This window comes from Notamacropus eugenii, chromosome 4, assembly GCF_028372415.1.
Source record: "Notamacropus eugenii isolate mMacEug1 chromosome 4, mMacEug1.pri_v2, whole genome shotgun sequence".
Classification (NCBI taxonomy): Eukaryota; Metazoa; Chordata; class Mammalia; order Diprotodontia; family Macropodidae; genus Notamacropus; species Notamacropus eugenii.
This window is the reverse complement of record NC_092875.1, coordinates 173,625,380-173,638,304: the sequence shown is the minus strand read 5'-3', so window position 1 is coordinate 173,638,304 and position 12,925 is coordinate 173,625,380. Positions and strand designations below refer to the sequence as shown.

Sequence of the window (12,925 nt, the reverse complement as noted above, 5' to 3'; positions counted from 1 at the left end):
TCATGCAAATCTTTCCATGGTTTTTCAGAATTGCTCAAATTCATTTCTTTACTCTCCAGTAATATTGCATTACTTCATATGCCACAGTTCGTTTATCCACTCCTCAATTGATGTTCACACAGTTTTCATTTATTTGCTACCACAAAAAGTTCTGCTATGAATCATTTGGCATTTTATTAGACCTTTCCATTTTTTACCCCCTTTGGGTATGTCTTATGGAGTGGGAATATGAGGTCAAAGAGTATAAAGTGTTCAGTAAATTTTCTGGCACAATTATAAATTGCTTTGTTTTTCAAAATGCTTTATTATCATATTTTAATTTTTTAAATTAATTTTTAAATGTTTATTGTAACTGCTTCTCAGTGGCTTCCTCCTCAACAGCAGAACTCTTCCTTTTAACAAAAAAGTACAATTATGTAGAAAAAACTCACATTGACCAAATCTGACAATTTATACTTCATTATGCACCTATAATCTATCACATCTCTAAGGAGAAGTAGAAGGCATTTTTCACTATCAGTCCTGTGACATTAGAATTGGTCATTGCATTGATCACTGTTCTAAAGTCTTTCAGAGTTGCTTTCTTTTGCTTTATTATGGTCATCATATAAATTCTTATCCTACTTATTTTACTCTGTATCAGTTCATCCAAGTCTTCTTGCTTCTCTGAATTCTTCATATCCATCATTCTTACAGTATAATAACATTCCATTTACATTCATATACCACAACTGTTCATCTATTTCCCAATCGGTGGGTAACCACTTTTATGCCATTTTTCTGCTACTCCAAAAAGTGCTGATATATATGTACATGTATATGTATGTATATGTATGTATATATATATATATGTATATGTATGTATATATATATATATATATATATATATATATATATATATATATATATATAATCATGTGTATATGTAAGACCATCTTTAAAATCCTTGGAATATATACCTAGTAGTGACACTTCTAAGTAAAAACATCTGTACAGTTCAGTGATTTTTCTAATATAAGTTCAACTTATTTTTCAAAACAATTGAACTACTTACAGGTACGACAAAGGTACATTCTTATACCTGTCTTTCCAGAATTCCAACACTTCCCATATTTGTCTTTGCTAATCTGCTGGGCATGAAGTGAAGCCTGAGAGTTATTTTAATTTTTATTCTTCTCATTATTAGTGTTTTGGACATTCTTTGATGTTGGTGGTGGCTTATACTTATTCTTTTGAAAACTCTTCATATCCTTTGACCATATTTCTATTGAGGAATGGCTCTTGTTTCTATACGCTTGTGTCACATGCCTATATATCTTGGATGTCAGATGTTCATTAGAAATATTTACTGTGAAGATTTTTCTCCAAAATCAACAACTTTTCTTCTTATTCTGGTTGCACTGCTTTTTTTCCTGCAAAATCTTTTTAATGTAATTGAAATTTCCAGCTTTGTCTTCTATGAACACTGAATTCTCCTCCTAGTCATAGTTATGCAAGATATTTCCTTTTATTTTTCTCTAACTTTTTATGATGTGATCTTTTCTTTTTACATTGACTATAATTGGAGATTATTGTGGCATATAATATGCTGATCTAAAAATGCTAATTTCCAGTAACTGCTTCCCTGTTTTCCTAGCAATTCTTGTCAAATAGGAAGTAACCTTCACTCAAAAATTTATTTTTGGGGGTTTATCCAACATCGGATTGTTATTGTTTTCAATTACTTCTGGTTTTTGTTTATTTAAAAGTCTGTTAAAAAGATCTACTTTTCTATTTTTTTTAATCAGTACCAAATAGTTTTCATGCTTACTATTTTGTGATTTGAATTCTGATGATATACTCCTTTATTTCTACTTTATCATAATTTCCTTTGAGATTCTCAACCATTTTGTTCCTCCAAGTGAGTTGTTAGTCTTTCATCCAGTTATGTAAAGTGTCCTTTTAGTAGTTTGATATGAATTGAATACATAAATTAATTAGTATCATTGCTATTATATTGGCACAGTCCATTAGTACTTAATTCTTAAAATACTTTAGGTGAAGTGTTTTGCAGTCATATTTATATAAATCCTATATATATCTTGAGTGGGGCAACTAAGTATTGCAATGGATAGAGCAACTGGGCCTGAGGACAGGAAGACTCATCTTCATCAGTTTAAATCTGTCTTCAGACACTTACTAACTGTGTGACCCTGGGCAAGTCACTTAACCCTGTTTGCCTTAGTTCCTCACCTGTAAAATGAGCTGGAGAAGAAAATAGCAAATCACTCCATGATCTCTGTCAAGAAAACCCCAGATGGGGTCACAAAGAATCAGACACAACTGAAAATGGACTGAACAACAAAATGTATCTTGGTGGGTGAATTTCCAGTTATTTTTATCCATTTTATAGTCATTTTAATGGAATTTTCTTGTATTTACTTCTGGTTTTATTCTTTTCTATGTAGAAATGTAATGATTTTGTGAGTTTATTTTGTTTTTCTACATTACTTAAGCTACTAATCATCTCTAATTTCTTCATTCTGGGATTTTGTAAGTAAACCTTCATGTCCTCAGCAAATAGGGATAATCCTATCTCCTCCACATCAAGTTTTGTCCCTTTACTCTCACTCTCTTTTCTTATTTATCTAGCATTTCTAAAGCAAGTCAAATTATAGTGGGGAGAGACCATATCTTTGCTTTGTCCATACTTATATTAAGGAATCTTCTAGTTTTCCTCCAGTATCAATAATGTTCTCATTTTATTTTTACCTATGTTTTTTATCATATTTAAAAGATAGAAAAGAGCTAGAGAAACCTTTCTATGTCTATAATGTTTATGGTTTTTAACATGATACTTTTTTTTTAAAGTTTTTCATCAGTGATTTTCTATAGCAGGCTATAACTTCAGTCACTCAATTAGTTGAGAAGCATAGAGAATACTGGATTCTGCCATATCTGTTTATTACAAAAACAACACAAAATCTTAGACTCATCTGAGTAAAATACATCCCTAAGAGTTCTCTTGTAACAAAGGATCTCCTGTGCATATGTTAAGATCATACAAATGTTTTTGATAGAAGAAAAAATAGAAATAAGTCTATTTTCAGTGACTGAGCATTAACATCAAGTGAAATAAAAATAAGGGGGATATATCCTTGTTGAAGTTATTTGTCCTTAAAACAAAGGATGTCTTGCTGCAAGTCCAAATGGAAAAGAGCTTCCATTTGGTGAGGTTCTCTGGATTTCTTTTCTTGAACAACACTGTGTTGAATGCTTTTAACCTCATGACACTGTGGGTATCCTCAATGAGATTCATGGTCATTCAATAGAAATTGACAGAGCAATTCATGCATATAAAAACAAGAGGATGAATAATGTATAGTACCCAAATTATGATATGCAGTTGGATAGACAGTTCATTAAGTTAGTCCCTTAGTACATTTATCTTGAGGACAGATGCTGTGCATAGATGACAAGCTAGGATCAGAAATGAAAATAAGAACAGGTTAGAGAGCATTTGGTAAATTATGGAGCACTTTTCAATGATTCCAGGCTGCTGAGTGCCACAAAACAAAGACAAAAAATCCTAAACAATGACTTTTACACACCAGCATTCTCCTTGTGACTCTGAATCACAGGATATCATGCTGTCAGAAGGAGCAAAATTGCAGATGACTCAAAGGACAATGGAAAGACATATTATCATTGTAGATAGGCTGCAGTTCATTACTAAAAATTCTCCATGGGAGATTTATGGAAAGATGGACAAGAACAGCATAGGGGGAAAAAAGTATGCATGACTTACAATCTGAACTGATAGAAAGAGTTCTACATTGATGAGATTATGGGGGAGATCAGATGTTCCTCTCCTTGCTACTATTCATCTTCCTTGCCTTTAGAACATTCTTTTATCTCTGTCAAATATAAACCCTTTATTCTTGATCTTCTTGGAATAAAGCATTTGATAAACTCCTAATCTCCCACTTGATCTCTTTTTCTGCATCTACAGAAGCAAGTTATTCATTCTTCCATGACTAAAACATCAAGTGGAGAGGTGAGGAAGGAGTGTTACATACAATTTCTCTGCCTGAGTGAAGTGAGAGTGGCACCCTAACCACACTTCCTTCCTTTGCTCAGAATGATCTTAAGAGGTTAGAACATTGGGTCAGATTTAAAATAAGAGCTAATAGGGGTAAGTATAAAGTCTTATATGGGTTCAAATAATTAATCTCACAAGTACAAAATGGGAGTAGCACAGTTAGAGATATGTTCAGCTGAAAAATATCCAAGGGCTTTAGAGATTTCACCCTGTGGCGTCATTGGTGCTCTTAGAAAATGAAGGACAAATGATATCCAAGGACTTTGGTGAACTGTAATGTCTCTTTGAGTTAACAAAGCAACATGGTGACCAAAAGAGCTAATCAGAGAAGCATAATACCCAAGATTAGAGAGTTGATAGTTAGGTCCCATGGGAAGTACTGAGCTCAATTCTGGACACACATTTTTGGGAGGATATGGAATAGTTCTTATCTCTATTGGTAAGTTAGAAAGCAACCAGGATGGTAAAGGAACATTTGGAAAGGAGATGTCTCTAAATTTGTGCATCTCACATTTCTTTTGAGCTACTGCAATTCTGCTTTGCTCACAGAGCATAGGACTTTCTTTGATGGGGCATGCCATGCTGTGCAGTCGTTTGCCAGCATCTTCCACATCATGCAATTGATTCCAAAGTTCTTCAGAGAGATCTTGAGAGCATCCTTGTATCACTTCTTCTGACCACCATGTGAGTACCTGCCTTGCATTAGTTCTTCATAAAATGGTCTTTTAGGCAAGCATTTGGCATTCAGACAACATGGCCAGCTCCTCAGAGTTGTACTCTCTGCAGTAGGGTTTGAATACTTGGCAGTTTAGCTCAAGAAAGGACCTCATTGTCTGGTACCTTATCTTGCCATATGAACTGCAGAATCTTCCTAAGATAATTCAAATGGAACACATTCAGTTTTGTGGCATGGTGCTGGTAGATTGTCCAGGTTTCGTAGGCTTGCATCAATAAGATCAGCAAAATAGCTCTGTAGACCTTCAGTTTGGTAGGCAGTCCAATACCTCTTCTTTCCCACACTTTCCTTTGAAGTCTCCAAAACACTGAGCTAGCTCTGGCAATGCATATGTCAACCTCATTTTCTGTGGAAAGTATACTGCCAAGGTAAGTGAACTTATCTACAGCAATCAGAACTTCTCCATTTGCTGTAACCAATGATTCTATGTATGGATGGTGTGGGGCTGGCTGGTGGAACACCTGTGTTTTCTTGGTGTTAATTGTTAAGCCAAAATTAGGATAAGCAGCAGAGAATTCTTACTTTGTTGTATCTCAGTTTCAGAGGCCACACTGAGTGCACAATCACTTGCAAATAAAAAATCATGAACCAACTCTCTCTCCACTTCAGTCTTGGCTTATAGCCTTCTCAAGTTAAATAATTTACTATCAGTGCAGTAGTTGACCTTAATGACGTGTTTGACCTCACAAAAGGCATCTGACAAAATTGATGAAAATGTCATGCTAAAAAAAATGGGAGCAAGCATACAGCCTTGTTTCATTCCATTGGTGCCTGGGAGAAAGCACAGGAGCACCATCCATTATCTAGTACCCAGGCGAGCATGCCATTGTGCAATTGACATATAATACTGATCGATTTCTCTGGGCAACCAAATTTTCACGTAATTTTCATAAGTCCTCATGATTAACACTATCAAAGACCTTGGAGTCAGATCAACAAATCTTGTGTGCAGGTCTCTGTTGTGCTCCTGGCATTTCTCCTGAAGTTGTTGTGCAGCAAACACCATACCAACCATTCCTCGACACTTTCTGAAGCCATGCTGGCTCTCAGAGAGATGACCATTTTCCAGGTGAAAGATTAGCCTTTCAAGGAGAACTCTGGCAAGAAACTTGCCAGCCATAACTAAGAGAGAGATACAACCTCCATGCCCACTCCACCCCATGACTGTCACTGGACAGTCTATTTCCTTTATATGACTGTGAAGATTTCTTGCAGGTATGGTTTGGACCAGATAGCCATTGATGACTCTTTCCAACTTTCAGATTTTGCCCCTGTAACACCTATGAACTTCTGAAGTCCCCTCGAATTTGAAGATTCTGTAATTTTGTCCTTGACATTGAATACAAATTGCCACAAATTATGAATGAGTAGGATCTGCATTAATAAGATGCTATTACACCATTTCAGAGTCTCTTCCCTACTTCTAACTACCAAGCTACTGATGACACAAGGATGCAGAATGTTGGTTTTGCATCTTTTGGCATATATGTTTTACAAAACCAACATATGAAAAAATACCATGCTAACTATAATGGAGTCAACATGCATTTATGTGCTTTAAATATGTTATATATTCAATGAGCAATTCCAATTATAAGTCGAAAGTTCCTGTGTCCCTTCTCTAAATAACTATGATAGTACACAGAAGTATAATCATTGATTATACTTCCATAGCAATTCACATTTACCTAGTACTTTAAGGTTATAGAACACTTTCTTCACAACAACCCTTTGAAGTAGGTAATATAATAGTAGTGTTGTTAGTATATAGTAGGTAGCATGGTAGTGGCATTGTTACTGTCGCCATTTTGTAGACGAAAAGACTGAGATCTAGAGTGAGTAAATAACTTACCCTTATAAAAACCAAGACTCAAATCTAAGTCTCCTGAAGGGAATGGCAGGAGGGAGGAGGGTGGGGAGCTGTTTATTAAGTGCTGTTAAGCACTTTATAAATATTATTCCATTTGATCCTTACAACAACCCTGTAAGGCAAGTGCTATTTTTACAGTCAAGTAAACTAAAGTCACACAGAGGTTAAGCAACTTGTCCAGGGTGGTCACACTGCTAGGGAATGTTGAGGGTAAGGCAGGATTTGAACTTGGGTCTTCCAAACTTTAGGCTGAAAGTTCTGTCCACAGCTGCTTCCTGACTGCAAGTCTGGTGCTCTCTCTGGTATACTACATGGTCTTTTATGGTTCCTACTTGATTCTAGACAAGTCAGAGCAGTTCAACAAATATTTATTAAGCTCTTACTATGTGCTAGGGAGGCCCTGTGTTAGGTGTTGAGGATACAAAGACAAAACTAGCTCTGCCCTCAAGGAGCTTACACAGAGATAAGTAAAAATGAAGTATATGCAAAGTAGTAAACAAGGAGTGGAGCTATTTGGAGCTGGGGTGCACAGGGAATTTCGCATCTCCTGTTTATCTTTCAATAGCATTTTGATAATGAAAAATTTTGAGGTAAAGCTGCATGGTGGCTAGAGAGCAGGCCTGTTTCAGGAAGATATGGCTATGTGACCCTAGGCAAGTCAATTTCTCAGTGTTCTAGTCAACTCTCTAAGTCAATAAATGGCTGGTCAGATCCTGACCTGCATTGGTAGGAGTTTCTTCACCTGGGAGTTCCTTACAGCAAATGAAACCTCAGGCCCAATCCAAAAAAAAAAAAATTGAAAAATGAGGAAAGCTGTACCTCGCAATTACAGCTGACATTAAAATCCCCTTAAGCTGCTTCTTCCGAAGGCTGAGTTCTCTACTTCCTTCATACATTGTGTTGTTAATGTTTCTTCTCCAGAGGGCCACATGATTTGGTGCTGCTGTTACATAAATCTCACTTGGCAGCTTCTTAACTTTTAAAATCTTTTCAAGTTTGGGGAATTCATAATCTATACTCAGGAACAGAAGAAGTATTAGTTCCACTCAAGTTCCACTTTACCAATTCAATGTAACAAACACTTATTAATTTCCTACTTTTAATAATAATCTCCTACAATTAATCCTCCTATGAGGTACTATTAGTTGCTGTGAATACAAAGTGAAACAGTTCCTGCTCTTGAAAAACTTACATTCTACTATTTTAAGCCTACTAAGGAACAAATGCATCAGGTTACTTACTAGTCTGAGAAACACTGATAAATAATAATGGCATGAAATAATATTTGTGCTACTTAATAATTAATCATTTGTCCCTTCATTTATTCAAGAAGTATTACTGAGCATTATTTAATATTTAGCATGGTGCTTTTCTACTAGATGATAGTCAAAAATTACTTTTGAATGTGTGGAACCATGTTGAAGGCTTAGTTCAACTTAAAATATTAATAAATACTTTTCCAGTTTACAATTCTCTCCAGACTCACCTGAAAGAAGGAAACTTGACTGGTACCTAGTTAAACTTCCCAAGAAACAGTACCCAAACACTGAAATTCTTTCCCTCTTTATCTTAAGCCAAAATGCCTTCCATTTAGAAAATCATGTAAAAGATCAAGAACGAAAGTAAAAATTCGGGGAAATGGTTTATGGATTGTAATCAAACTTAGAATGAAACAGTTTTCATCTAATTAAGATCATTGCCTTTCCTGTTTCCTGAAAGAATTAGGGTATTGACAGGAGAGATAATAAGATCTCTTGATTGCTTCAGGTCACTTGTTTACTTTTAATGAAGCAAAAAATTAAATTTTGCCTGACTCTGAGTTGGAAGTTACTAGGTTTTATTATTCCTTGTTCAAAATTCCCATAAATGTTACTTTAAAAATTCTTATATTGGAGATGTATACATAAAGGGATCAGGGAACCCTATCAGATTGGACATCTCTCAAGAAGATCAATACTTGAACTTAGAATAACAATAAATTAATAAAAATTATTTCTGGTGATCTTTTCCCCAGAATACAGGGTATAGCATTAATATTTTTCTTTAAAAAATGGATAGATGAAATAAGTATAAATCAATAAGTGACACCATTTCTGATAAATAATATTCAAACATTTCTCAAACTAGTGGCTGCTGGGGATGGAAGCTCAATTCCAGGTGGACAGTCTCGGGCGGGTAAAGGTGGGAACTTCTAAATCTTAGAGTTCTCACGAGACCCCCCAGGAAACGACTGGGAATCGAGGTGAACCGAGCTATCTCGTGTATTTCCGCCTCTTCCCGTGAGAAACGTGATGGGAGAGAGCTCTCCCCGCCCTCGAGATTGTCCCGGATCTGGGCACACTATTGTTATCTAACAGCACGGTATTCAGATGCAAACTATGCTGCTGGAGAGTTTAAGTAGGATCAGGAAAGCCTGAAAGCGCTCTGGGGCGGAGGGGCACGGAGTGGACAGGACAACAAGGCTCCGCTTTTCCTCTCTCCTCTCTCCCCTCCCCCTGTCTCCCCACTTATACTTCTACTTCCAATCTCTTATTGTAAGATCTTTGCCTCCTTGGGAGATTCTTCGCTCCCTCCTAAGGAAGAATTCCCCTGCACTTGTAACTAGACCCTGAAATAAAGCTCAACCCTTGTTCGACTCTGGAACGTCCTTTCTCTCATACGAGCATCCGGTTTGGCCAACCGAAGACCTCCGATAGAGGTAAGGGAAGACTCGGGTAGCCCTCAGGCCTCTAGGCCTGGCAAGTGGCAAGTTGCCATATGATTTTTTTCTGTTAATATATGCATTGTATTTCTTTGATAACAACAATAATAAGTTACAGTATTATATATAGAGGAGAGATGATTAATAATAAAATGTTTCTCAGTCTAGTGACATGTCATTACTGAAAATGTTAACATAATCACATTTTGTATTTCTATAATAATAATAAGCAATCATAGATCTCATTGAAGAGATCTGACAATGTTCTGAGGGGCTTTAAATCATCTGAAAAGATTATCCCCCTCAAAAAAGGGGCATCCAAAATAACCTAATCTATAGGAATCTATCCTCTATTTGGACTCTATGTAGAGAATCTTCCATGACAGTAATTAATACCTTTGCCAAGCATGCTTTCATCAACATTAATAACCAGACAGTTATAATACTATGAGAGGGTTCTCTGCTTTCATTTATCAAGGAATTCATATCAGATTCAGGGTAGAATTGGTTCAAAGTGTCATTTTTGTTCAGAAAGATCCTCTGAAATCCAGCTACAAAAGAATCTAATAACCCGAAATCCAAAATCTTATACAAAATGACAATAAATCTAAGAGTTGGAAGAGGCCTCAGAGGTCATCTAGTTCAACCTCTACTTGGATAAGAATCTCCTCCTAATTGATAAATGATCATTCAACCTTTGCTTGAAGACCAGCAGTGAAGAGGAACTAGTTATCTCCCGAGTCTGGTCATGACACTTTTGGCATAGCTCTAATTGTTGGGACATATTCTGATGGATCAAACTTAAATTTGCCTCTTTGCAACTCAACAACATATTTCTTTCAGCTCTGTCCTTCTCAGACCAAGTACAACAAATCTTGATTTTTCTTCCTATTAATAATGGCCTTTCAAATCTCACTTTCCTCTCTTCCCATTCTTGGTCCTAGGTCCAGAGCTAATCAACTCAATGACAACTTGACCTCTGAATCACTTTTCTCCTTGTCCTACTATCACTCATGTTTTGCTGAACCCTATTCTTGGATTATTCTCACTCTCTGCTTTTTCCAATATTACCTTGAAGAAAGCCATGGAAAGAAGTAGCAAAATCATACTGACTGGGATTCCTACACATTTTGTTACTCAATCGTAAATAGTTCATCCCTACTGTACTATGAATTTTTATTCCTCCCTGACAAATAATCTATCCTATTTTATGAAATGCTATTTCAAACTTTCTCTTCTTTCTTTTCTCTTCTCTTCTCTTTTCTCTCTCTCACTCTCTCTCTCTGTCTCTCTCTCTGTCTCTCTGTGTCTGTCTCTATCCATCTCTCTATCTCTCTGTATCTCTTTACCTGTCTCTGTCTCTCCTATCTATCTATGTATCTATCTATGTATCTATCTATCTATCCATCCATCTATCTGTGTATCTATGTATCTATGTATCTATGTATCTATCTATCTATCTATCTATCTATCTATCTGTCTATGTCTATACACACACACACATACACACACAAAATCTCCCACTCTCTTCCCCCCAGGAGAGGGCCTTTCCTTAGTTGCTATCTCTCACAACTTTGCCTTAATGAACCATGTCTCATCAATTCAAGTAAAAGATAATTGGATAAATTTACAACTTTACTTGTAGGTCCACTCTAAGTCATTTTGCCCAACATTTAAGTAAGACTTGGGAATAGACCCTAGCTATTCTTATACTCATCCCATGTAGCTTTCAGTGTGAGCTTATTTATCTAAGCCTTCTAATTAGCTCCCATACATTTCACTAAACTCAGGGTTGGCTAGAATGGGTAATGAATAAATGGATGAATTAATAAAATAGTAAATTTTCTGCACAAATGCAATGACTTATTCAAAAGTATGTAATCCAATTACATATGCCAGGACTAAATCCTTAGAGTATATAGTGTATATTTAATTGAACCTCAATAATTAGCCCAATGTGAAATATTTGTAAAGTAGAAACAGAATTCTAGGTCTATGTTCTTAGTTTTAAAAAAAGTATTAGATACTGAGGAATGCCTCAGGCAATTTTTCTAATTTAAATTGTATTTACTATAGGTACATAGAAATTTTTTAAAATGTACATGAAGCATCTACTATAGTCAAAAAGATATCACACAAATCTAATGAGATGACATATGTCCAGCACATTACAAACCTTAAAGCAGTATACAAATGCTAGCTATCATTATTATTATCATAACTGTTATTTTTAAGACCTTGCCTTGGGAAATACAAACCTATTTAGCTGTTCAAAATCTGGTTTCAACTTCCCTTTTCATGATGAATACATATTATTACTCCCAACCTCCAAAATTTACTCTTTGCTCTAGCTTTCCTGACAAACTGACTTACTTACTTGCTCTTCCCTATGGATGATATTTCACTTTTCTGCATTCTGTCTTCACCCAAGCTTGCCCTCCATACCTTCAATGCATTCCCTCCTCACTTTCACCTCTTGTTCTTAGATCCTTTTCAAGGTTCTGTTCATGTCTACTCTAACATGAGACCTTTCCTGATTTACCCAGTTCTTAGTGACCTCCAGTCCCCAACTACTTTATTTACTTTACACATACTTATGTTCATATTGTTTTCTTCCAGTATAATATAAAATCTTGGAAGACACAGACTATACTGTTCTTGTCTTTGCTACCCTAGCACCTAATACAGTGTAGGACACAAACTTGAGTAATACTTGTTGAGCTACATTAAATTGAAGAAAAAAAGTCCTTTAGGAAATTATGAAAGAGCAAACATATATGTATAAAACCTAAATGGCCCATAAAGTTCTGAGAACATAGACCTATAACAATGGCATAGGCTGTGTTGACAGAATGCAAAGGAAGCAGATTGTTCACACAAAAATCCTATGACCAAGTCTAAGCCTACGTACTTTCTCGAACGTCCTCTTCACTAATGAAGGAGCACAGCAAGTCCCTCAGAGGATCAGGGAGGAGTCTGTGAAGTTTAGAGAGTTTGTCAAAGGTGCTATAGATATCTTCAGTTTTGCGAAAGGTTTTCCCCTTCTGATATATGGTTAAGGGTGGCAATTTCAGGGAGCCTCGGATATCCTCTGGTATTGACATGATGGCACATTTAGACACAGGGAATAAGGAAAGGAGAATTCCCTGATCTTTCCTTCTTTCCTGTCTCTGGTAAAGCCAAAATATAGCACTGGAACCCTCTCCTTTTATTTCCCTATGCTTTACGGATAATGCACATTCTAAGAGTCATAAATGACCTGGATATGGGATCAGAATTCTAAGCTCTCAGGCTACTTCTTCAAGGGCTGGAGAAAGCCAGAAATTCTAAATAACCTTCTCAAAAACTGACGGTGCCTCTGGACAGAGAAAGAAAACTCCTAAGAAAAAGAGTACAGGGAGTTTAACACGCTGATTTTCTTCTCCATCCCTCAGAAAATACCTTGTACGCTACAGTGTAAATAATTAAAACTCCAAAGACCTACCAGAATCCCTAGGGAGCCATTGTTACATCAGCACTATCCTCTAGCAGGACTGA

The 12,925-nt window shown here is 36.2% G+C and overlaps 1 protein-coding gene across 2 annotated transcripts in view; it reads right to left on the bottom strand.

Moving 5' to 3' along the window:
- The window catches only part of LOC140500790 (testis expressed protein 56-like), a 28,574-nt gene extending 16,000 nt beyond the window's left edge, over positions 1 to 12,574 (bottom strand). The window contains exons 1-3 of one of the 2 annotated variants that reach the window (XM_072603709.1): positions 12,300 to 12,574; positions 7,507 to 7,699; positions 2,886 to 3,459 (exon numbers count right to left, since the gene is read on the bottom strand). In XM_072603709.1, coding sequence (XP_072459810.1) covers positions 3,402 to 3,459; positions 7,507 to 7,699; positions 12,300 to 12,492 — 444 coding nt within the window. In that variant the 5' untranslated portion in view covers positions 12,493 to 12,574 and the 3' untranslated portion in view covers positions 2,886 to 3,401. Of the gene's footprint in view, positions 1 to 2,885; positions 3,460 to 7,506; positions 7,700 to 12,299 lie in introns of those variants that run through there. The other variant, XM_072603708.1, reaches the window with a different exon arrangement.
- Between the last annotated feature and the right edge of the window lie 351 nt (positions 12,575 to 12,925).